At 42.6% G+C, this 24,173-nt stretch overlaps 1 protein-coding gene across 1 annotated transcript in view; it reads left to right on the plus strand.

Annotated features, from left to right (window-relative positions):
* Positions 1-22,215, plus strand: part of FAM168A (family with sequence similarity 168 member A) — a 113,594-nt gene extending 91,379 nt beyond the window's left edge. Inside the window, exons 5-9 of the mRNA XM_056561218.1 lie at positions 7,468-7,596; positions 9,775-9,917; positions 15,747-15,924; positions 17,146-17,276; positions 20,594-22,215. Coding sequence (XP_056417193.1) covers positions 7,468-7,596; positions 9,775-9,917; positions 15,747-15,924; positions 17,146-17,258 — 563 coding nt within the window. The 3' untranslated portion in view covers positions 17,259-17,276; positions 20,594-22,215. The remainder of the gene's footprint in view (positions 1-7,467; positions 7,597-9,774; positions 9,918-15,746; positions 15,925-17,145; positions 17,277-20,593) is intronic.
* Positions 22,216-24,173: the final 1,958 nt, after the last annotated feature.

A 24,173-nucleotide genomic window follows, 5' to 3' on the forward strand; every position in this document is an offset into this window, starting at 1 on the left:
ACAGGAGGTGTAGATCTACAATATGTAGACTGGACTGTAATAGTGACTACAGGGAGTGTAGATCTACAATGTATAGACTGTAATAGTGACTACAGGGGGTGTAGATCTACAATGTATAGACTGGACTGTAATAGTGACTATAGGGGGTGTAGATCTACAATGTATAGACTGGACTGTAATAGTGACTACAGGGAGTGTAGATCTACAATGTATAGACTGGACTGTAATAGTGACTACAGGGGGTGTAGATCTACAATGTATAGACTGGACTGTAATAGTGACTACAGGGAATGTAGATCTACAATGTATAGACTGGACTGTAATAGTGACTACAGGGGGTGTAGATCTACAATGTATAGACTGGACTGTAATAGTGACTACAGGGAGTGTAGATCTACAATGTATAGACTGTAATAGTGACTACAGGGAGTGTAGATCTACAATGTATAGACTGGACTGTAATAGTGACTACAGGGAGTGTAGATCTACAATGTATAGACTGTAATAGTGACTACAGGGGGTGTAGATCTACAATGTATAGACTGGACTGTAATAGTGACTATAGGGGGTGTAGATCTACAATGTATAGACTGGACTGTAATAGTGACTACAGGGAGTGTAGATCTACAATGTATAGACTGGACTGTAATAGTGACTACAGGGAGTGTAGATCTACAATGTATAGACTGGACTGTAATAGTGACTATAGGGTGTGTAGATCTACAATGTATAGACTGGACTGTAATAGTGACTACAGGGAGTGTAGATCTACAATGTATAGACTGGACTGTAATAGTGACTACAGGGGGTGTAGATCTACAATGTATAGACTGGACTGTAATAGTGACTATAGGGGGTGTAGATCTACAATGTATAGACTGTAATAGTGACTACAGGGGGTGTAGATCTACAATGTATAGACTGTACTGTAATAGTGACTACAGGGGGTGTAGATCTACAATGTATAGACTGGACTGTAATAGTGACTACAGGGGGTGTAGATCTACAATGTATAGACTGGACTGTAATGGTGACTACAGGGGGTGTAGATCTACAATGTATAGACTGGACTGTAATAGTGACTACAGGGGGTGTAGATCTACAATGTATAGACTGGACTGTAATAGTGACTACAGGGGGTGTAGATCTACAATGTATAGACTGGACTGTAATAGTGACTACAGGGGGTGTAGATCTACAATGTATAGACTGGACTGTAATAGTGACTACAGGGAGTGTATATCTACAATGTATAGACTGGACTGTAATAGTGACTACAGGGGGTGTAGATCTACAATGTATAGACTGGACTGTAATAGTGACTACAGGGGGTGTAGATCTACAATGTATAGACTGGACTGTAATAGTGACTACAGGGAGTGTATATCTACAATGTATAGACTGGACTGTAATAGTGACTACAGGGGGTGTAGATCTACAATGTATAGACTGGACTGTAATAGTGACTATAGGGGGTGTAGATCTACAATGTATAGACTGTAATAGTGACTACAGGGGGTGTAGATCTACAATGTATAGACTGGACTGTAATAGTGACTACAGGGGGTGTAGATCTACTATGTATAGACTGGACTGTAATGGTGACTACAGGGGGTGTAGATCTACAATGTATAGACTGGGCTGTAATAGTGACTATAGGGGGTGTAGATCTACAATGTATAGACTGTAATAGTGACTACAGGTGGTGTAGATCTACAATGTATAGACTGGACTAATAGTGACTACAGGGGGTGTAGATCTACAATGTATAGACTGGACTGTAATAGTGACTACAGGGGGTGTAGATCTACAATGTATAGACTGGACTGTAATAGTGACTACAGAGGGTGTAGATCTGCTACAATGTATAGACTGGACTGTAATAGTGACTACAGGGGGTATAGATCTACAATGTATAGACTGGACTGTAATAGTGACTACAGGGGGTGTAGATCTACAATGTATAGACTGTAATAGTGACTACAGGGGGTGTAGATCTACAATGTATAGACTGGACTGTAATAGTGACTACAGGGGGTGTAGATCTACAATGTATAGACTGGACTGTAATAGTGACTACAGGGGGTGTAGATCTACAATGTATAGACTGTAATAGTGACTACAGGGGGTGTAGATCTACAATATGTAGACTGGACTGTAATAGTGACTACAGGGGGTGTAGATCTACAATGTATAGACTGGACTGTAATAGTGACTACAGGGGGTGTAGATCTACAATGTATAGACTGTAATAGTGACTACAGGGGGTGTAGATCTACAATGTATAGACTGGACTGTAATAGTGACTACAGGGGGTGTAGATCTACAATGTATAGACTGGACTGTAATAGTGACTACAGGGGGTGTAGATCTACAATGTATAGACTGGACTGTAATAGTGACTACAGGGGGTGTAGATCTACAATGTATAGACTGGACTGTAATAGTGACTATAGGGGGTGTAGATCTACAATGTATAGACTGTAATAGTGACTACAGGGGGTGTAGATCTACAATGTATAGACTGGACTGTAATAGTGACTACAGGGAGTGTAGATCTACAATGTATAGACTGTAGATCTACACCCCCTGTAGTCACTATTACAGTCTATACATTGTAGATCTACACTCCCTGTAGTCACTATTACAGTCCAGTCTATACATTGTAGATCTACACCCCCTGTAGTCACTATTACAGTCTATACATTGTAGATCTACACCCCCTATAGTCACTATTACAGTCCAGTCTATACATTGTAGATCTACACCCCCTGTAGTCACTATTACAGTCCAGTCTATACATTGTAGATCTACACCCCCTGTAGTCACTATTACAGTCCAGTCTATACATTGTAGATCTACACCCCCTGTAGTCACTATTACAGTCCAGTCTATACATTGTAGATCTACACCCCCTGTAGTCACTATTACAGTCTATACATTGTAGATCTACACCCCCTGTAGTCACTATTACAGTCCAGTCTATACATTGTAGATCTACACCCCCTGTAGTCACTATTACAATGTATAGACTGGACTGTAATAGTGACTACAGGGGGTGTAGATCTACAATGTATAGACTGGACTGCAATAGTGACTACAGGGGGTGTAGATCTACAATGTATAGACTGTAATAGTGACTACAGGGAGTGTAGATCTACAATGTATAGACTGGACTGTAATAGTGACTATAGGGGGTGTAGATCTACAATGTATAGACTGGACTGTAATAGTGACTACAGGGGGTGTAGATCTACAATGTATAGACTGGACTATAATAGTGACTACAGGGGGTGTAGATCTACAATGTATAGACTGGACTGTAATAGTGACTACAGGGGGTGTAGATCTACAATGTATAGACTGGACTGTAATAGTGACTACAGGCAATGTAGATCTACAATGTATAGACTGGACTGTAATAGTGAATACAGGGAGTGTAGATCTACAATGTATAGACTGTAATAGTGACTACAGGAGGGGTAGATCTACAATGTATAGACTGGACTGTAATAGTGACTACAGGGGGTGTAGATCTACAATGTATAGACTGGACTGTAATAGTGACTACAGGGGGTGTAGATCTACAATGTATAGACTGGACTGTAATAGTGACTACAGGGGGTGTAGATCTACAATGTATAGACTGGGCTGTAATAGTGACTACAGGGGGTGTAGATCTACAATGTATAGACTGGACTGTAATAGTGACTACAGGGGGTGTAGATCTACAATGTATAGACTGGACTGTAATAGTGACTACAGGGGGTGTAGATCTACAATGTATAGACTGTAATAGTGACTACAGGGGGTGTAGATCTACAATGTATAGACTGGGCTGTAATAGTGACTATAGGGGGTGTAGATCTACAATGTATAGACTGGACTGTAATAGTGACTACAGGGGGTGTAGATCTACAATGTATAGACTGGACTGTAATAGTGACTACAGGGGGTGTAGATCTACAATGTATAGACTGGACTGTAATAGTGACTATAGGGGGTGTAGATCTACAATGTATAGACCGGGCTGTAATAGTGACTACAGGGGGTGTAGATCTACAATGTATAGACTGGACTGTAATAGTGACTACAGGGAGTGTCGATCTACAATGTATAGACTGGACTGTAATAGTGACTACAGGGGGTGTAGATCTACAATGTATAGACTGGACTGTAATAGTGACTACAGGGTGTGTAGATCTGCAATGTATAGACTGGACTGTAATAGTGACTACAGGGGGTGTAGATCTGCAATGTATTGACTGGACTGTAATAGTGACTACAGGGAGTGTAGATCTACAATGTATAGACTGGACTGTAATAGTGACTACAGGGAGTGTAGATCTACAATTTATAGACTGGACTGTAATAGTGACTACAGGGGGTGTATAGATCTACAATGTATAGACTGGACTGTAATAGTGACTACAGGGAGTGTAGATCTACAATGTATAGACTGGGCTGTAATAGTGACTACAGGGGGTGTAGATCTACAATGTATAGACTGGGCTGTAATAGTGACTACAGGGGGTGTAGATCTACAATGTATAGACTGGGCTGTAATAGTGACTACAGGGGGTGTAGATCTGCTACAATGTATAGACTGGACTGTAATAGTGACTACAGGGAGTGTAGATCTACAATGTATAGACTGGACTGTAATAGTGACTATAGGGGGTGTAGATCTACAATGTATAGACTGTAATAGTGACTACAGGGAGTGTAGATCTACAATGTATAGACTGGACTGTAATAGTGACTACAGGGGGTGTAGATCTACAATGTATAGACTGGACTGTAATAGTGACTACAGGGGGTGTAGATCTACAATGTATAGACTGGACTGTAATAGTGACTACAGGGGGTGTAGATCTACAATGTATAGACTGGGCTGTAATAGTGACTATAGGGGGTGTAGATCTACAATGTATAGACTGGACTGTAATAGTGACTACAGGGGGTGTAGATCTACAATGTATAGACTGGACTGTAATAGTGACTACAGGGGGTGTAGATCTACAATGTATAGACTGGACTGTAATAGTGACTATAGGGGGTGTAGATCTACAATGTATAGACTGGGCTGTAATAGTGACTATAGGGGGTGTAGATCTACAATGTATAGACTGGACTGTAATAGTGACTACAGGGAGTGTAGATCTACAATGTATAGACTGGACTGTAATAGTGACTACAGGGAGTGTAGATCTACAATGTATAGACTGTAATAGTGACTACAGGGGGTGTAGATCTACAATGTATAGACTGGACTGTAATAGTGACTACAGGGGGTGTAGATCTACAATGTATAGACTGGACTGTAATAGTGACTACAGGGGGTGTAGATCTACAATGTATAGACTGGACTGTAATAGTGACTACAAGGAGTGTAGATCTACAATGTATAGACTGGACTGTAATAGTGACTACAGGGAGTGTAGATCTACAATGTATAGACTGGACTGTAATAGTGACTACAGGGGGTGTAGATCTACAATGTATAGACTGGACTGTAATAGTGACTACAGGGGGTGTAGATCTACAATGTATAGACTGGACTGTAATAGTGACTACAGGGGGTGTAGATCTACAATGTATAGACTGGACTGTAATAGTGACTACAGGGGGTGTAGATCTACAATGTATAGACTGGACTGTAATAGTGACTATAGGGGGTGTAGATCTACAATGTATAGACTGGGCTGTAATAGTGACTATAGGGGGTGTAGATCTACAATGTATAGACTGGACTGTAATAGTGACTACAGGGAGTGTAGATCTACAATGTATAGACTGGACTGTAATAGTGACTACAGGGAGTGTAGATCTACAATGTATAGACTGTAATAGTGACTACAGGGGGTGTAGATCTACAATGTATAGACTGGACTGTAATAGTGACTACAGGGGGTGTAGATCTACAATGTATAGACTGGACTGTAATAGTGACTACAGGGGGTGTAGATCTACAATGTATAGACTGGACTGTAATAGTGACTACAAGGAGTGTAGATCTACAATGTATAGACTGGACTGTAATAGTGACTACAGGGAGTGTAGATCTACAATGTATAGACTGGACTGTAATAGTGACTACAGGGGGTGTAGATCTACAATGTATAGACTGGACTGTAATAGTGACTACAGGGGGTGTAGATCTACAATGTATAGACTGGACTGTAATAGTGACTACAGGGGGTGTAGATCTACAATGTATAGACTGGACTGTAATAGTGACTACAGGGGGTGTAGATCTACAATGTATAAACTGGGCTGTAATAGTGACTACAGGGGGTGTAGATCTACAATGTATAGACTGGACTGTAATAGTGACTACAGGGAGTGTAGATCTACAATGTATAGACTGGACTGTGATAGTGACTACAGGGGGTGTAGATCTACAATCTATAGACTGGACTGTAATAGTGACTACAGGGGGTGTAGATCTACAATGTATAGACTGGACTGTAATAGTGACTACAGGGGGTGTAGATCTACAATGTATAGACTGGACTGTAATAGTGACTACAGGGGGTGTAGATCTACAATGTATGTACTCCATGATGTGATACAGTCAGGTCTATACAAGAACGGAATTCGAGTAGAATACAGACATGGTGCACATCTACAATCTTGTATAATGATCTGATTGCTTCTCAGCACAATATCAAAAACTAACAGGTTGTTATTATACATTTTTGATCAAAAAGTACAAGCCCACTCGCCACGTCAAGGCCACCTATTTAGAGTGGGTCCCTAACGTCCCTAGCATAAAATGGCCTAGCACCGGGCGGCGACCACCACCGCCGCGACACAGGTGCCCACGGGGAGGGAGGGAGCGACCCACTGGCAGAGCGGCCCCAATGCCTCTCAAACCAGTCTATAGGCCGCACCCGCCCGCAGACACAGCGCCACGGCAGCAACGGACGCCGCCCCGCACGTAGATCTACAATGTATGTACTCCATGATGTGATACAGTCAGGTCTATACAAGAACTGTTATAATATTTGCCTCCTGTAAGCGATCCTGCTCCTAGCGGCCATAAGATCAGGAGAGTGCCTGTGATTGACGGCTCAGCTCCCTGTTGAGGTTGCGCAGCAGCAGAAGCCTCTCCTGAATTGTATTCCTTTGGAATCACATTTGCCCGTCATTCAGAAGTGACAGGCTGTGTAGCTGCCAGCAGAAACAATGTGAGACTCCGTCAGGCTGTCGCTGCTCGTGTGATGCCAATTCTGGATCGCAGCGAGCTCCCTGGCACCCTCAAAGTCATGTTCTGCGCTCATCCGAAACCTGCAGAATTAATTTCTCGTTTAGATGGTATTTGTGCGGCCCTGTCTGCCTGGCTTGTATGGCTGCTCGGTGTGTTCTTAGTTATCGTCTCAGCTCCATGGTTTAGTGTTTGGCAGTCCTTTCCCACGCGTTTTGTGCCCAATGCTAAACTGTTCACTTTCTCTTTTGTTTTAGCTACCCTCCTGATGAAACAAGCCTGGCCGCAGACTCCCTCCTCGTCCTGTACCACCGAGGGCACGTTCCACCTTCCTGTCGATTCCGGGACGGAGAACAGGACTTATCAAGCTTCTTCTGCCGCATTCAGTAAATACAAAATTTTATCTTCTTATCCTACATCTATAACGCTTGTTACAGAGTCATCTCCTCCATTTTTAGCAGTGGTCCCAAACTGTGGTCCTCCAGATATTGCAAAACCTCAACTCCCAGCATGCCCGGACAGCCAACGGCTGTCCGGGCATGCTGGGAGTTGAAGTTTTGCCACATCTGGAGGAGCACAGTTTGGGACCACTGGTCTAATAGGACAATCTACGCCCAACCTGACTCCCCACAAGTCCCAACTAATGGCTGTCCAGGCATGCTGGGAGTTAAAGTTTTGCAACATCTGGAGGGCCGCAATTTGAAACCACTGGTCTGTTAGGACAACCTAGGCCCGGCTTGACTCCCCAATGGTCCCTGCCACCAGGTGTACAGGGCATGCTGGGAGTTGAAGTTTTGCAGCATCTGGAGGGCCACAGTTTGAGACCACGAATTTAGTCGCTATTTTCCATGCCCTCCCACAATGACATTCAGTGCTGCAAGTCCTATCGTTCTGTTCATCTTGACGTGTGAATAAAATGCCAGAGCTACAGTACGGACGGGCACACTCAGTCATATAGCAGTATTAGAAATGTGCTTTGGGTATGATCACAAGAGCTTACAATCTATGAGGAGGACACAAGAGGAGTGAGGACCCTGATCACAAGAGCTTACAATCTATGAGGAGACAAGAGGAGTGAGGATCCTGATCACAAGAGCTTACAATCTATGAGGAGGACACAAGAGGAGTGAGGACCCTGATCACAAGAGTTTACAATCTATGAGGAGACAAGAGGAGTGAGGATCCTGATCACAAGAGCTTACAATCTATGAGGAGACAAGAGGAGTGAGGATCCTGATCACAAGAGCTTACAATCTATGAGGAGGAGGAGACAAGAGGAGTGAGGATCCTGATCACAAGAGCTTACAATCTATGAGGAGCAGACAAGAGGAGTGAGGATCCTGATCACAAGAGCTTACAATCTATGAGGAGGAGACAAGAGGAGTGAGGATCCTGATCACAAGAGTTTACAATCTATAAGGAGACAAGAGGAGTGAGGATCCTGATCACAAGAGTTTACAATCTATAAGGAGACAAGAGGAGTGAGGATCCTGATCACAAGAGTTTACAATCTATAAGGAGACAAGAGGAGTGAGGATCCTGATCACAAGAGTTTACAATCTATAAGGAGACAAGAGGAGTGAGGATCCTGATCACAAGAGCTTACAATCTATGAGGAGGAGACAACAGGAGTGAGGATCCTGATCACAAGAGCTTACAATCTATAAGGAGACAAGAGGAGTGAGGATCCTGATCACAAGAGCTTACAATCTATGAGGAGACGAGGAGTGAGGATCCTGATCACAAGAGCTTACAATCTATGAGGAAGAGACAAGAGGAGTGAGGATCCTGATCACAAGAGCTTACAATCTATGAGGAGGAGGAGACAAGAGGAGTGAAGATCCTGATCACAAGAGTTTACAATCTATGAGGAAGAGACAAGAGGAGTGAGGATCCTGATCACAAGAGTTTACAATCTATAAGGAGACAAGAGGAGTGAGGATCCTGATCACAAGAGCTTACAATCTATGAGGAAGAGACAAGAGGAGTGAGGACCCTGATCACAAGAGCTTACAATCTATGAGGAGTAGACAAGAGGAGTGAGGATCCTGATCACAAGAGCTTACAATCTATGAGGAGGAGACAAGAGGAGTGAGGATCCTGATCACAAGAGCTTACAATCTATGAGGAGGAGACAAGAGGAGTGAGGATCCTGATCACAAGAGCTTACAATCTATGAGGAGGAGGAGACAAGAGGAGTGAGGATCCTGATCACAAGAGCTTACAATCTATGAGGAGGACACAAGAGGAGTGAGGACCCTGATCACAAGAGCTTACAATCTATGAGGAGACAAGAGGAGTGAGGATCCTGATCACAAGAGGAGTGAGGACCCTGATCACAAGAGCTTACAATCTGAGGAGACAAGAGGAGTGAGGACCCTGATCACAAGAGCTTACAATCTGAGGAGACAAGAGGAGTGAGGATCCTGATCACAAGAGCTTAGAAAAAGTGTTCCTGTCCTTATAAAGATATATAAAAAATATTGGCACAAAATTCAGGACAGTAAAAAAAAAAAAACCTTCTGGTTATTAAGTTGGTGTTTCTTTTCTTTTCTCCCCTTTAGGGTACACTGCCGGCACCCCATATAAAGTCCCACCTGCTCAGAGTAACAGTGCCCCACCACCGTACTCTCCATCACCTAACCCCTACCAGACAGCGATGTACCCCATCAGAAGTGCCTACCCACAGCAGAACCTATATGCCCAGGTAAGAACAGGATCTATCTATCTATCTATCCACGTAGAAAGGACGGCAGCACACACAATTCATTCCAAATAAAGTGCATCCTCAGCATAACAAAGTGCGACGTTCCTGCGGTCTCTCACCTTTATCAAGTGAACACACATTGGGGGTTTAAGTAATCCCACCCACACAGTGCAATTAATTCATTACAATCAATTTTATGTAAACATGTAGTATGAAGTGCAGTTAAGAGCTGAGGGTAATCCAGATTCATGATTTTTCATATATTTGCATAGGATACAAAACAAATTACCAATGAAGTGCGTTTAAAGGGGTACTCCGGTGCTTAGACATCTTATCCCCTATCCAAAGGATAGGGGATAAGAAGCCTGATCGCAGGAGCCCCGCCACTGGGGACCCCCGTGATCTTGCACGCGGCACCCCGTTTGTAATCAGTCCCCGGAGCGTGTTCGCTCCGGGTCTGATTACCGGCGATCACACGGCCGGCAGCGTGTGACGTCACGCCTCCGCCCCCGTGTGACGTCACGCCTCCGCCCCCGTGTGACGTCACGCTCCGCCCCTCAATGCAACCCTATGGGAGGGGGCGTGACAGCTATCACGCCCCCTCCCGTAGGCTTGCATTGAGGGGCGGAGCGTGACGTCACACGGGCGGAGGCATGATGTCACACGCCGTCGGCCCTGTGGTCGCCGGTAATCAGACCCGGAGCGAACACGCTCCGGGGACTGATTACAAACGGGGTGCCGCTTGCAAGATCACGGGGGTCCCCAGCGGCGGGACTCCTGCGATCAGGCATCTTATCCCCTATCCTTTGGATAGGGGATAAGATGTCTAAGCACCGGAGAACTCCTTTAAATACAATTTTTTCCATCACTACTGTATCATTTATTTATTTTTTTAATGATACCCTACGAAATTTTATTAAAAAAGGTATCTCCATCACTTTTTTGGATCGCTAAAGTCCGAAAGAGAATAAAAACCATGTTACGCCGAGCGCTCCGGGTCCCCGCTCCTCCCCGGAGCGCTCGCAGCATCCTCTCATTCGCAGCGCCCCGGTCAGACCTGCTGACCGGGTGCGCTGCAATATCACTCCCAGCCGGGATGCGATTCGCGACGCGGGAGGCGCCCGCTCGCGATGCGCATCCCGGCTCCCGTACCTGACCCGTTCCCCGTCTGTCTTGTCCCGGCGCGCGCGGCCCCGCTCCTTAGGGCGCGCGCGCGCCGGGTCTCTGCAATTTAAAGGGCCACTGCGCCACTGATTGGCGCAGCAGGCCTAATCAGTGTTATCACCTGTGCACTCCCTACTTATACCTCACTTCCCCTGCACTCCCTCGCCGGATCATGTTGCCATTGTGCCAGTGAAAGCGTTCCTTGTGTGTTCCTAGCCTGTGTTCCAGACCTCCTGCCGTTGCCCCTGACTACGATCCTTGCTGCCTGCCCCGACCTTCTGCTACGTCCGACCTTGCTTCTGCCTACTCCCTTGTACCGCGCCTATCTTCAGCAGCCAGAGAGGTGAGCCGTTGCTAGTGGATACGACCTGGTCACTACCGCCGCAGCAAGACCATCCCGCTTTGCGGCGGGCTCTGGTGAATACCAGTAGCAACTTAGAACCGGTCCACCAGCACGGTCCACGCCAATCCCTCTCTGGCACAGAGGATCCACCTCCAGCCAGCCGAATCGTGACTAACCACCTGCAAAAATGCCAAAGTTAAAACCCACTTGGCGTTTTTTTTTTTTTATCCTGTAGACTGCTATGGGAGAAAAACGCCACACATGCTGTGTTTTTGCAAAACCGCCAAGGAGCTGAAAAATGGCAAAAAAGAGTTAAAGAAAAACGCCAAACTGAAAAATGCCAAGTGGAAAAAGAATTTTGCGAGTTCTCATTGATTTGCAGCTAACATCTGTCCGCAGTGCTTTTTGGCCGAAAAAATGCCATGTGGCAGAATTGGCGTTTTTCTTGGCGTTTTTCTTGGCGTTCCCCCCCCCCCCCCCCCCCCCCCCCAATAAAACCAAGTGGAATTCCAGCCTAAACCTATCAGTAATACCAGGGCATCTATTGCCTAGTTTACATTGGAGCAGGCTTTTTATCTCATCAAGGTATCACACACTTTTTTGTTTTTTTGCACGGTATGTTATGCTTTGGCTGTCCAGTTTTTTTTAGGACAATTTAAAAAGTACTGAATAAATGTTAAGTTTTAGTCTACATTCTTTTGACATGTTTCAGCTGGTAGACAAGTTATCTATGTTTGTGAATAATTTCTGATGCAATAAGCGCACTTTATTTGGATTGAACCTTGTGTGTTGCCGTCCTTTCTACATGGATTGAAGTCTTAGTATCCCTGACTAGGAGCCATATGACGGCGTGCACCTGAAGACTTACATACTTTGGACTGTATTATCTATCTCATATCTATCTATCTATCTATCTATCTCATATCTATCTATCTCCTATCTATCTATCTCCTATCTATCCATCTCATATCTATCTATCTCATATCTATCTATCTATCTATCTATCTCATATCTATCTATCTATCTCATATCTATCTATCTATCTCATATCTATCTATCTATCTCATATCTATCTATCTATCTCATATCTATCTATCTATCTATCTCATATCTATCTATCTATCTCATATCTATCTATCTCATATCTATCTCATATCTATCTCATATCTATCTATCTCATATCTATCTATCTCATATCTATCTCATATCTATCTATCTCATATCTATCTATCTCATATCTATCTATCTATCTCATATCTATCTATCTCATATCTATCTATCTATCTCATATCTATCTATCTCATATCTATCTATCTATCTATCTCATATCTATCTATCTCATATCTATCTATCTATCTCATATCTATCTATCTATCTCATATCTATCTATCTATCTCATATCTATCTATCTCATATCTATCTATCTCATATCTATCTATCTCATATCTATCTATCTATCTATCTATCTCATATCTATCTTATCTCATATCTATCTATCTCATATCTATCTATCTATCTCATATCTATCTATCTATCTCATATCTATCTATCTATCTCATATCTATCTATCTCATATCTATCTATCTCATATCTATCTATCTCATATCTATCTATCTATCTATCTATCTCATATCTATCTTATCTCATATCTATCTATCTCATATCTATCTATCTATCTCATATCTATCTATCTATCTCATATGTATCTATCTATCTCATATCTATCTATCTATCTCATATCTATCTATCTATCTATCTCATATCTATCTATCTATCTCATATCTATCGATCTATCTCATATCTATCGATCTATCTCATATCTATCGATCTATCTCATATCTATCGATCTATCTCATATCTATCGATCTATCTCATATCTATCGATCTATCTCATATCTATCGATCTCTCTCATATCTATCGATCTCTCTCATATCTATCGATCTCTCTCATATCTATCGATCTCTCTCATATCTATCGATCTCTCTCATATCTATCGATCTCTCTCATATCTATCGATCTCTCTCATATCTATCGATCTCTCTCATATCTATCGATTCTCTCTCTCTCTCTCTCTCTCTCTCTCATATCTATATCTATCTCTCTCATATCTATCTATCTATCTCTCATATCTCACATACTGCATGCGCAAAAGGCTTGCTCTAATTGGAAGTATTGAGCGCCACCTACAGTCCATTAGAAGTATTGCACACTGTCTATATGTAGGGTAGGTGTGCATAGTAACTATAATCTTCCTCATGTACATCCAGACAATCTTCTGCTGTCAGTTCTCATATACATATATACAGTCATGGCCGTAAATGTTGGCACCCCTGAAATTTTTCAAGAAAATGAAGTATTTCTCACAGGAAAGGATTGCAGTAACACATGTTTTGCTATACACATGTTTATTCCCCATGTGTGTATTGGAACTAAACCAAAAAAGGGAGGAAAAAAAGCAAATTGGACATAATGTCACCAAACTCCAAAAATGGTCTGGACAAAATTATTGGCACCCTTTCAAGATTGTGGATAAATAAGATTGTTTCAAGCATGTGATGCTCCTTTAAACTCACCTGGGGCAAGTAACAGGTGTGGATAATATAAAAATCACACCTGAAAGCAGATAAAAAGGAGAGAAGTTCACTTAGTCTTTGCATTGTGTGTCTGTGTGTGCCACACTAAGCACGGACAGCAGAAATAGGAGAAGAGAACTGTCTGAGGACTTGAGAACCAAAATTGTGGAAAAATATCAACAATCTCAAGGTTACAAGTCCATCTCCAGAGATCTAGATTTGCCTTTGTCCACAGTGCTCAACATTATCAAGAAGTTTACAACCCATGGCACTGTAGCTAATCTCCCTGGGCGTGGACTGAAGAGAAAAATTGATGAAAGGTGTCAAGGCAAGATAATCCGGATGGTGGGTAAGCAGCCCCAAACAAGTTCCAAATATATTCAAGCTGTCCTGCAGGCTCAGGGAGCATCAGTGTCAGTGCAAACTATCCGTCGACATTTAAATGAAATGGAGGAGACCCAGGAGGACCCCACTATGAAGGAGACCAAGGAGGACCCCACTATGGAGGAGACCCAGGAGGACCCCACTATGGAGGAGACCCAGGCGGACCCTACTATGGAGGAGACCCAGGAGGACCCTACTATGGAGGAGACCCAGGAGGACCCTACTATGGAGGAGACCCAGGAGGACCCCACTATGGAGGGGACCCAGGAGGACCCCACTGCTGACACAGAGACAGAAAAAAACAAGACTACATTTTACCAAAATGAACTTGAGTAACCAAAATCCTTCTTGGAAAACATCTTGTGGACAGATGAGACCAAGATAGAGCTTTTTGGTAAAGCACATCATTCTACTGTTTACCGAAAACGGAATGAGGCCTACAAAGAAAAGAACACAGTACCTACAGTGACATATGGTGGAGGTCAGTGATGTTTTGGGTTGTTTTGCTGCCTCTGGCACTGGGGGCCTTGAATGTGTACAAGACATCATGAAATCTGAGGATTACCAATGGATTTTGGGTCGCACTGTACAGCCCCGTGTCAGAAAGCTGGGTTTGTGTCCGAGATCTTGGGTCTTCCAGCAGAACAATGACCCCAAACATACGTCCAAAAGCCCCAGAAATGGATGACAACAAAGCGCTGGAGAGTTCTGAAGTGTCAGCAATGAGTCCAGATCTAAATCCCATTGATCACCTGTGGAGAGATCTTATAATTACTGTTGGGAAAAGGCGTCTTCCAATAAGAGACCGGGAGCAGTTTGTAAAGGAAGAGTCCAACATTCCGGCTGAGAGGTGTAAGAAGCTTATTGATGGTTATAGGAAGCCACTGATTTCAGTTATTTTTTCTAAAGGGTCTGCAACCAAATATTAAGTTAAGGGTGCCAATAATTTTGTCCAGACCATTTTTGGAGTTTGGTGACATTATGTCCAATTAGTTTTTTTTTTTCCTCCCTTTTTTGGTTTAGTTCCAATACACACAAAGGGAATAAACATGTGTATAGCAAAATGTGTGTTACTGCAATCCTTTTCTGTGAGAAATACTTCATTTTCTTGAAAAATGTCAGGGTGCCAACATTTACGGCCCTGACTGTAAACATTGTGCAGAGGGGGCATTAACCTCTGTCCTGTGGTTTTGTCCTGGTCACATCCAGCCCAGACTTTATTAGCTAAGCACATTAACTGGAGTTTTGCTACAGTGTCTCAGCCCTAAAGTTCATACTGTTTAGCTGACCTGGTATCATGGTATCTTGGCTGCTCTATATGTGTTGCTGTATCTCTGACATATATCATTTTCTGTGTTTCCTAGGGTGCATACTACACTCAGCCCGTGTATGCGGCGGCACAACCCCACGTCATCCACCACACCACTGTGGTCCAACCAAACAGCATTCCTTCTGCCATCTACCCGGCCCCCATAGCTGCACCGCGGAGCAGTGGAGTCACTATGGGCATGGTCGCTGGGACTACCATGGCCATGTCAGCAGGTACTTAAATCCCCCAACTACTATTCCCAGCATGTCTTTTATAGGTTCAAATCACTTAATAGACTTCCACAAACCACGATAATGTATAAATGTGCTACAGACGTCTCATATATATATATAAAAATTTTTAGATATATATATATATATATATATATATATATATATATATACACACACATATATAATATCTATCGTGTTTCCCCGAAAATAGGCCCTAGCCGGATTATCGGGGTGGATGCAATATAAGCCCTACCCCGATAATAAGACCTAGACCAATGGTCTCCAACCTGCGGACCTCCAGATGTTGCAAATGTTTGCAACATCCGGAGGTCCGCAGGTTGAAGACCACTGACCTAGACAATGCCCGGGCTGCAAATATTAAAAAACAAACTTTAACTGACCTTCGTCCTCCGTTCCCCCGTTGCTAAGGAACCGGCCTCACTATCCTCCGCTGCTCTCGCTGCGGTCCTGGTGTTGGGAACGTCACAGAGCCTTCAGCCTATCACCGGCCGCAGCGATGTCCCGCCTCTGCCGATGATAGGCTGAGCCCACTGTCATGTAAGAAGCCGGCCGACTTCTTACATCACAGTGGGCTCAGCCTATCATCGGCCGAGGCAGGACATCGCTGCGGCCGGTGATAGGCTGAAGGCTCTGTGACGTTCCCAACACCAGGACCGCAGCGAGAACAGCGGAGGACAGTGAGGCTGGTTCCTTAGCAACGGGGGAACGGAGGACGAAGGTCAGTTAAAGTTTGTTTTTTTATATTTGCAGCCCGGGCACAGGAATACAAAGCGCAGCGGCTGATAATTATGTGGTGGTGGGGGGGGGGGAGAGAAGCAGCACTCGCGGGTGACAAACGATTAGTACCCTGATGTGGGGATTGTGGGGTGCAGCGCTGGGCTGATAAGGGGGGAGGGACATTGGGGGGCAGAGCTGCGCCTATCACATGCTGATAATGGGGGGGGGGGGTGTAAATACCGTGGAACCGCCATGTTGTTCAATGTACATACGGTAACGTAAATAAGCCCTACCCTGAAAATAAGCCGTAGTGGGTTTTTTGTGACTAAAATTAATATAAGACCCGGTCTTCTTTTCGGAGAAACACTGTGTGTGTGTTTATATATATATATATATATATATATATATATATATATATATATATATATATATAATATATATCATTTTTTTTTTTGTATTGATATTCTACCATCTACCCATCAGGTACATTGCTGACCACACCTCAGCATACTGCCATAGGAGCACACCCCGTCTCTGTGCCAACATACAGAGCCCAAGGGACCCCAGCGTACAGCTACGTACCCCCCCACTGGTAAAGTGGCTGTCCTGTCCATGTAAGTATTGTCCTAGTGCTGATATAAATGATGGTAGTTGGACCCCTGCTGGACAGTTAGTGAACAGCAAGTAACTCCCTTCATTGTGACAAGATCATAGTTATGTGCATGTAATGTTGTTTATCCCCTTCAAATAATTTACCCTTATATGAATAACCGTCTGACCTGTCGTACAAACGTGTCAAAAGTTGGCATTGCCTATATCTATAACTTAGCACTGAGACCACGACTGATCTAAACTTTTGACCTGTCAGTGCATCATGTTAAAAGTGTAATTCATTGACAGTAATGCTCATGTCAGTGTTTCCCAACCAGGGTGCCTCCAGCTGTTGCAAAACTACAACTTCCAGCATTGCCCAGACAGCCTTTGGCTGTCTGGGCATGCTGGGAGTTGTAGTTTTGCAACAGCTGGAGTCACACTGGATGGGAAGCACTGGCTTATGTAATTCAATGACAGTAATGCTTAAAGGACCAGGCCATGTATGTTGTGGCTTTTTGTTTTTTCTTCTCACTTATGATTTCACTGCATGTTACTCATATTACTGACCCACTTTATTCTGTGGGTCATTACAAACCCAGCGCTACCAAATTTGTTTATTTTTTGTTTTATGTTTTTACTACAATAAAAAAAAAAAAAAACATCTACTTTAGTTGCTTCTGTGCACCACTATAGAACAACATATATATTTTTGTTCCCCATTTATGGAGCTATGAGGGTTTAGAGGGGAGATTGCAGTTTTTTTTTAAATTAGATATTTATAATAACAATATGTTTGATGTTGATGATGATGATGTTGTTGATGATGTTGTTGATGATGTTGTTGATGATGTTGTTGATGATGTTGTTGATGATGTTGTTGATGATGTTGTTGATGATGTTGTTGATGATGATGTTGATGATGATGTTGATGATGATGTTGATGATGATGTTGATGATGATGTTGATGATGATGTTGTTGATGATGTTGTTGATGATGTTGTTGATGATGTTGTTGATGATGTTGTTGATGATGTTGTTGATGATGTTGTTGATGATGTTGTTGATGATGTTGTTGATGATGTTGTTGATGATGTTGTTGATGATGTTGATGATGATGTTGTTGATGATGTTGATGTTGATGATGTTGTTGATGATGTTGTTGATGATGTTGTTGATGATGTTGTTGATGATGATGATGATGATGATGATGTTGATGATGATGATGATGATGATGTTGTTGATGATGTTGTTGATGATGTTGTTGATGATGTTGATGATGTTGATGATGTTGATGATGATGATGATGATGATGATTATATATACGGGGCACATATGGGTATATTATTTATACGGGGCACATATAGGTATCCTATATATACAGGGAACATATAGGTAAATGATATATATAGATATATATATATATATATACCACGCCCCCTCCCATAGACTTGCGTTGAGGAGGCGTGGCGTTATGTCATGACCCCTGCAGTCCACACCCAGCGTTCGGAACTGAATGTTCCGGACGCTGGGGCAGTGGAGTACCCCTTGAAATCTTTTTTTTGTAGCCTTCCCCTAAATAATGTTGAACAAAGTTTGTTTTCAGGTAATTTGAGAGTTGTTTTGAGGCCCCCATGTTGCTACTATTCAGAGGAGAGTCAAAGAGGACAACAATTTGCATTTGGCCGTCTGAAATCCTTTTTCTCATTATTGGATGCCCCAGTCTATGAAGCTCAAGGCTTAAAGGGGTACTCTGGAAAACATTTTATTTATTATTTTTTTTTAATTAGCTGGTGCCAGAAAGTTAAACAGATTTGTAAATTACTTCTATTAAAAATCTTAATCCTTCCTGTACTTATCAGCTGTTGTATACTCCACAGGAAGTTCTTTTCTTTTTGAATTTCCTTTCTGTCTGACCAAAGTGCCCTCTGCTGACACTTCTGTCCATTTTAGGAACTGTCCGGAGCAGGAGAGGTTTGCTATGTGGATTTGCTCCTAGTCTGGACAGTTCCTAAAATGGACAGAAGTGTCAGCAGAGAGCACTGTGGTGAGACAGAAAGGAAATTCAAAAAGAAAAGAACTTCCTGTGGAGCATACAGCAGCTAAGTAGTGGAACGATTAAGATTTTTTAATAGAAGTAATTTGCAAATCTGTTTAACTTTCTGGCACCAGTTGATTTAAAAAATTATGTTTTTCAGGGGAGTACCCCTTCAATGGGCTCACCAAACCGATTGTGTGTTCCAAGTAATCCGTTTCAGGTAGTTACAGGTGATCAAATCAACATAATGACAAGGGGGCCGAATATATATACCGTAATTTTCGCCCTATTTAAAGGTGCAAAACCTAGAAAAAAAAAAGATTCTAAACCCAACAGTGGTCTTCAACCTGCGGACCTCCAGATGTTGCAAAACTACATCTCCGAGCATGCCCAGACAGCCATTGGCTGTCCGGGCATGCTGGGAGTTGTCGCCGTTTCCCTGGGGTGTCCCCGTCGCTCCGGACGTCTTCTTCCCCGGTATCCTCGCTTTCCGTCGCCGTCATCACGTGGCTACGCACGCCGCTCCTATTGGATGACGGGACGGCGTGCGCGATGACGTGAGGATGTCGAAGGAGGTAAGGTCCCTCCCGGTGTCCTGTAAGCTGTTCGGGATGCCGCGATTTCACCGCGGCGGTCCAGAACAGCCCGACTGAGCAGCCGGGTTAGTGTCACTTTCTCTTCAGACGTGGCGGTCAGCTCTGATCGCCGCGTCCGAAGGGTTAATACAGGGCATCACCGCGATCGGTGATGTCCTGTATTAGCCGCGGGTCCCGGCCATTGATGGCCGCAGGGACCGCGGCGATAGGGGTGTATTCGCCGTATAAGACGCACCAACTTTTTTTGAAGAAAAAGTGCGTCTTATACGGTGAAAAAATACGCATAATTGGAGCCTGGGTCCACCGGTTCCTCAATCCAAATAGGTGAAATAGAATGCAGCACACCATTGTTGCAGTCAAAACAAATAGATTTATTCCATAGCGTGCAGAGGACTACGTTTCACCGGTCTCACACCGGCTTTATCAATAAAGTGGCTTTTACTTGATAAAGCCGGTGTGAGACCGGTGAAACGTAGTCCTCTGCACGCTATGGAATAAATCTATTTGTTTTGACTGCAACAGTGGTGTGCTCTATTTCACACATATATATATGTATATATATATTTATTTTTTTTTTGTATTCCTCCCCCCCCCCCCCCCCTCCTTAGACTGCTCCATATTTCCCCAGCACACTGCCGAAATGCACTGAAGTCATACAGACAGAACATCTGCACATCAGTAACCTGATCATATTTGTGTCTTGCAGGTCTGGAGTAAAACATTGTATGCAAACTGCTCAAGTCTTACATCGGTGCTGGAACAACCGGCCGACGGCACCAAGTTTGTCTACAAGAACAAAACAACGAAAAGTGCAACGGTCACTTTAAATATTCTTTAGTGTTTTTTGTAAAAAGCTGCTTTTTTCTGTAACCTCTTCGGTTTCCCATTACCTCCCGTCACCGCTGAGCGCAGACACCGTCGCGTCCTTTCATGGCCGCCATGTATCTGTTGCTTGTGCCGTCACAGGTTCCTCTGCTTTAACAATCATCATAAGATCGTTTTCACCCATATTATTTTACAACTTTGCGACATTACTTTAGTTTCAGTTGATTTTTTTCTTTTTTTCCCAGAATTTTTTTTATTTTCTATTTTAATTTTTTTTTCCAAAGGTGTCTTCCAAAAGTGTAGAATTGTCGATAAACAGAAATTTTTTTCCCCCCTTATGTTGGTTGTCATAGGAAAAAATCTTTGTTTAATTTTTTATCTTTAATTTTTTTTTTTTTCCTTTTTGTTACATGGTTTTTAACTTGCAAAGAATTTCAAGGCTGCTATACTAGTTTTTCATGTGGGAAAACTATTGGTATTATAATAAGTTGTATAATAGCCACCGGTTTCTGTAAAAGCACAAAACACCTTCGTGTCTGTTATTTCATTGTCTTTTTTTTTTTTTTTCTGTTTTATTTTTTTGAAGGCTGTGTGTGTATATATATATATATATATATATATATATATATATATATATATATATAATGCACTGTAGGGAGACCTTTACACTACCACATGTACTGGGCAACCAGACAATCACAAATACACCACCACTATGTACCCGACATCTGGCGAATGCAGTCGGCGCCAGGGGGCCGCTCGCGGTCCGGTTTTACTCTAGTTATGACATGTTGTATTTGTGAGACAGTGTTACAGTAGAAAGCCTGAGTGTTCTGTAGATAGAACAATACAACGTTTGCATGTGTGTTTAGGCATTGAAGATTAGTCATAAATCGTTCGCGCTCGGCCAACCCACGGCAGCGCATTTGGGGAAGCTGCGTTTTCTATGAACGCACCCTCCTCCCCCTTTCTCCTCACGTCGGCTGACATGACGGTCCGTCGCACGCTCAGTCACACATTTCGATATTTGCCACCACTGCAGATATGCAAATATACAAAGCCTTAGTCTATGCCGTATTATTAGCCGTTTCCTGACCTACACCCGCCGATATTTATCTTTACTATGCGTTAGTTATATGTGACTCCGCCCCATCCCTCCCCCGCGCACAGTCACGTTGTTACCTCAGCTTTGCACTGGATTTTAAGAGAATGCCTAGATATCGAAATAAACAGATCCTCACATCTAAATAGATTACAAAGTCAATAAATAGGATTTTTTTTTATCATCATTTTGGTTTTCTTTTCCCAGTGGATATTTCTAGAGAAACTATTGGTCAATAAAGGTAAAATACATTTCCATAAAGTGTCTTACCCCATGTTTCTGTTCAGTTTGTCCCTTTAACTCATGTCCTGTATAGTCTACAAATTAAAAAAGGGAAGTATGTTTTCTTTTGTGAAGCCCCTCCCCTGCTTAATTATTTTTTTTGCCTCCCCTACCCGTAAACCACAAACACACACACATTATATATATATATATATATATATATATATATATATATATATATATATATATATATATAAAAATAAAAGCAACATCTAGCACAAATCATAATAGTATAGATTGGAGTCCCAACATAGGAGCCTGGCTAGGCTACTACAATGGGGTAAGTGATGACAGCAAAATTTGTAGCTCATGGCAAGTAAAGAAAGTCTTAGGGCCCATTCACACTATGGAATTTAGTCACCTATGTGACACTTATTTTTCTGGCAAAAAAAAAAAATTAGATTTATTGTTTTTTGCATTACTGTACAGCTGAATTGCCCCAGGCAGCTCATTCTTCCCTTTAGGCTGTATTCACACACATGTAATACGGATGCAAGTCCTAACCTCACAGCGGGACTAATGAACTTGACAGCATTATCGATTACAGTCAATACAGACATGAATGCGAATGCGTGAATACGGCCTTACACTGACATTACCGGTAGAGATGAGCGAACTTACAGTAAATTCGATTCGTCACGAACTTCTCGGCTCAGCAGTTGATGACTTATCCTGCGTAAATTAGTTCAGCCTTCAGGTGCTCCGGTGGGCTGGAAAAGGTGGATAGATTCCTAGGAAAGTCTTCTAGGACTGTATCCACCTTTTCCAGCCCACCGGAGCACCTGAAAGCTGAACTAATTTATGCAGGAAAAGTCATCAACTGCCGAGCAGAGAAGTTCGTGACGAATCGAATTTACTGTAAGTTCGCTCATCTCTAATTACCGGCCGTATAAATGCTTGTATTGTATATTGACAGTGGAGTGTGACTGCTGCTTTAGAGAACTCCAGCCAAATGAAATTACCTTTTTATATTGCTGCTCATGATAAAGTTGTATAACTTTGCAATGTGAGGTGTAATATTTGCCAAGCACATACCCGCTTTCTGTCCAGGCAGGAAGTCCAGGAGATCTTATCACACTGATTATTTGCGTAATCTCTTCACGCTCCCTTCTCCCCTGCTCAAAGAGCTGAGAGTTTCAATGGGCCATGTTTGTGTCCCCGATTGGCTGGAGAGCAACACACTCCCCTCACTTCCCACTCTAACAGCGGCCCCTCCCTGTTTCTTACATAGGAAACAAGCCCAGTGTGTGAAGTTACTTGCTGATTTTCAAAGGCTTTTTATGGGGGCTATGGGGGTCTGATTTTGAAACAAATCAGCTGGGATGCCTTGTGGAGTCATGGTGAGCATCTCTCTTTCTCTTTCTCTCTTTCTTTCTCTCTTTCTTTCTTTCCTCTTTCTTTCTCTCACCACTTTTGGCTGGATATCTCCTTTAAGGGGACTACCTGGGGCGGAGAAAAAGTAGTAATATGGGTGGGGAACATATTATGGTCTTGGGAACTGGCACTGACCTTTATATAGCAATAAATTTCTTGCAATTCACCTGTTCACACAGTCTCTCCCAGCTGTAAAGGTACTTTGTATCTACGCACAAACTTTTGTAAAAAAAAAAAAAAAAAAAGGTACGTGATTTTAGAAAAGCATTAGTATTATTTGAGGGATCAAGATAAAGCAATATGTTACGTGGGGGCGTAGCAAAAGTTTTTTGTTTTTTTTTGTCCCCAATACTTGCTAAAAAATGTTTTAAAATTAATAGGACTTAATTTAGTTGACTTTTACCATAATAGTAAGTATATAACAAAAAAACATTAAAATATTAACTCATTGTCCTCCTATTATTTCTTCTTACATGGGGGCAATTAATAATGGCAACTTGTACATAGCCTAAAGGATTCAAACAAATCTAGTGAATCTCACGCGATCACTATATCGGTAGTCCAGGAACAGGCATCCAGGAATGCCACAAGGTGTCAGCTCAAATGCTTAAAGGGGTACTCCACTGGAAAACATTTTTATTTTTAAATGAACTGGTGCCAGAAAGTTAAACAGATTTGTAAATCCCTTCTATTAAAAAAAAAA

Source organism: Hyla sarda, chromosome 2, assembly GCF_029499605.1.
Source record: "Hyla sarda isolate aHylSar1 chromosome 2, aHylSar1.hap1, whole genome shotgun sequence".
NCBI classification, from domain to species: domain Eukaryota; kingdom Metazoa; phylum Chordata; class Amphibia; order Anura; family Hylidae; genus Hyla; species Hyla sarda.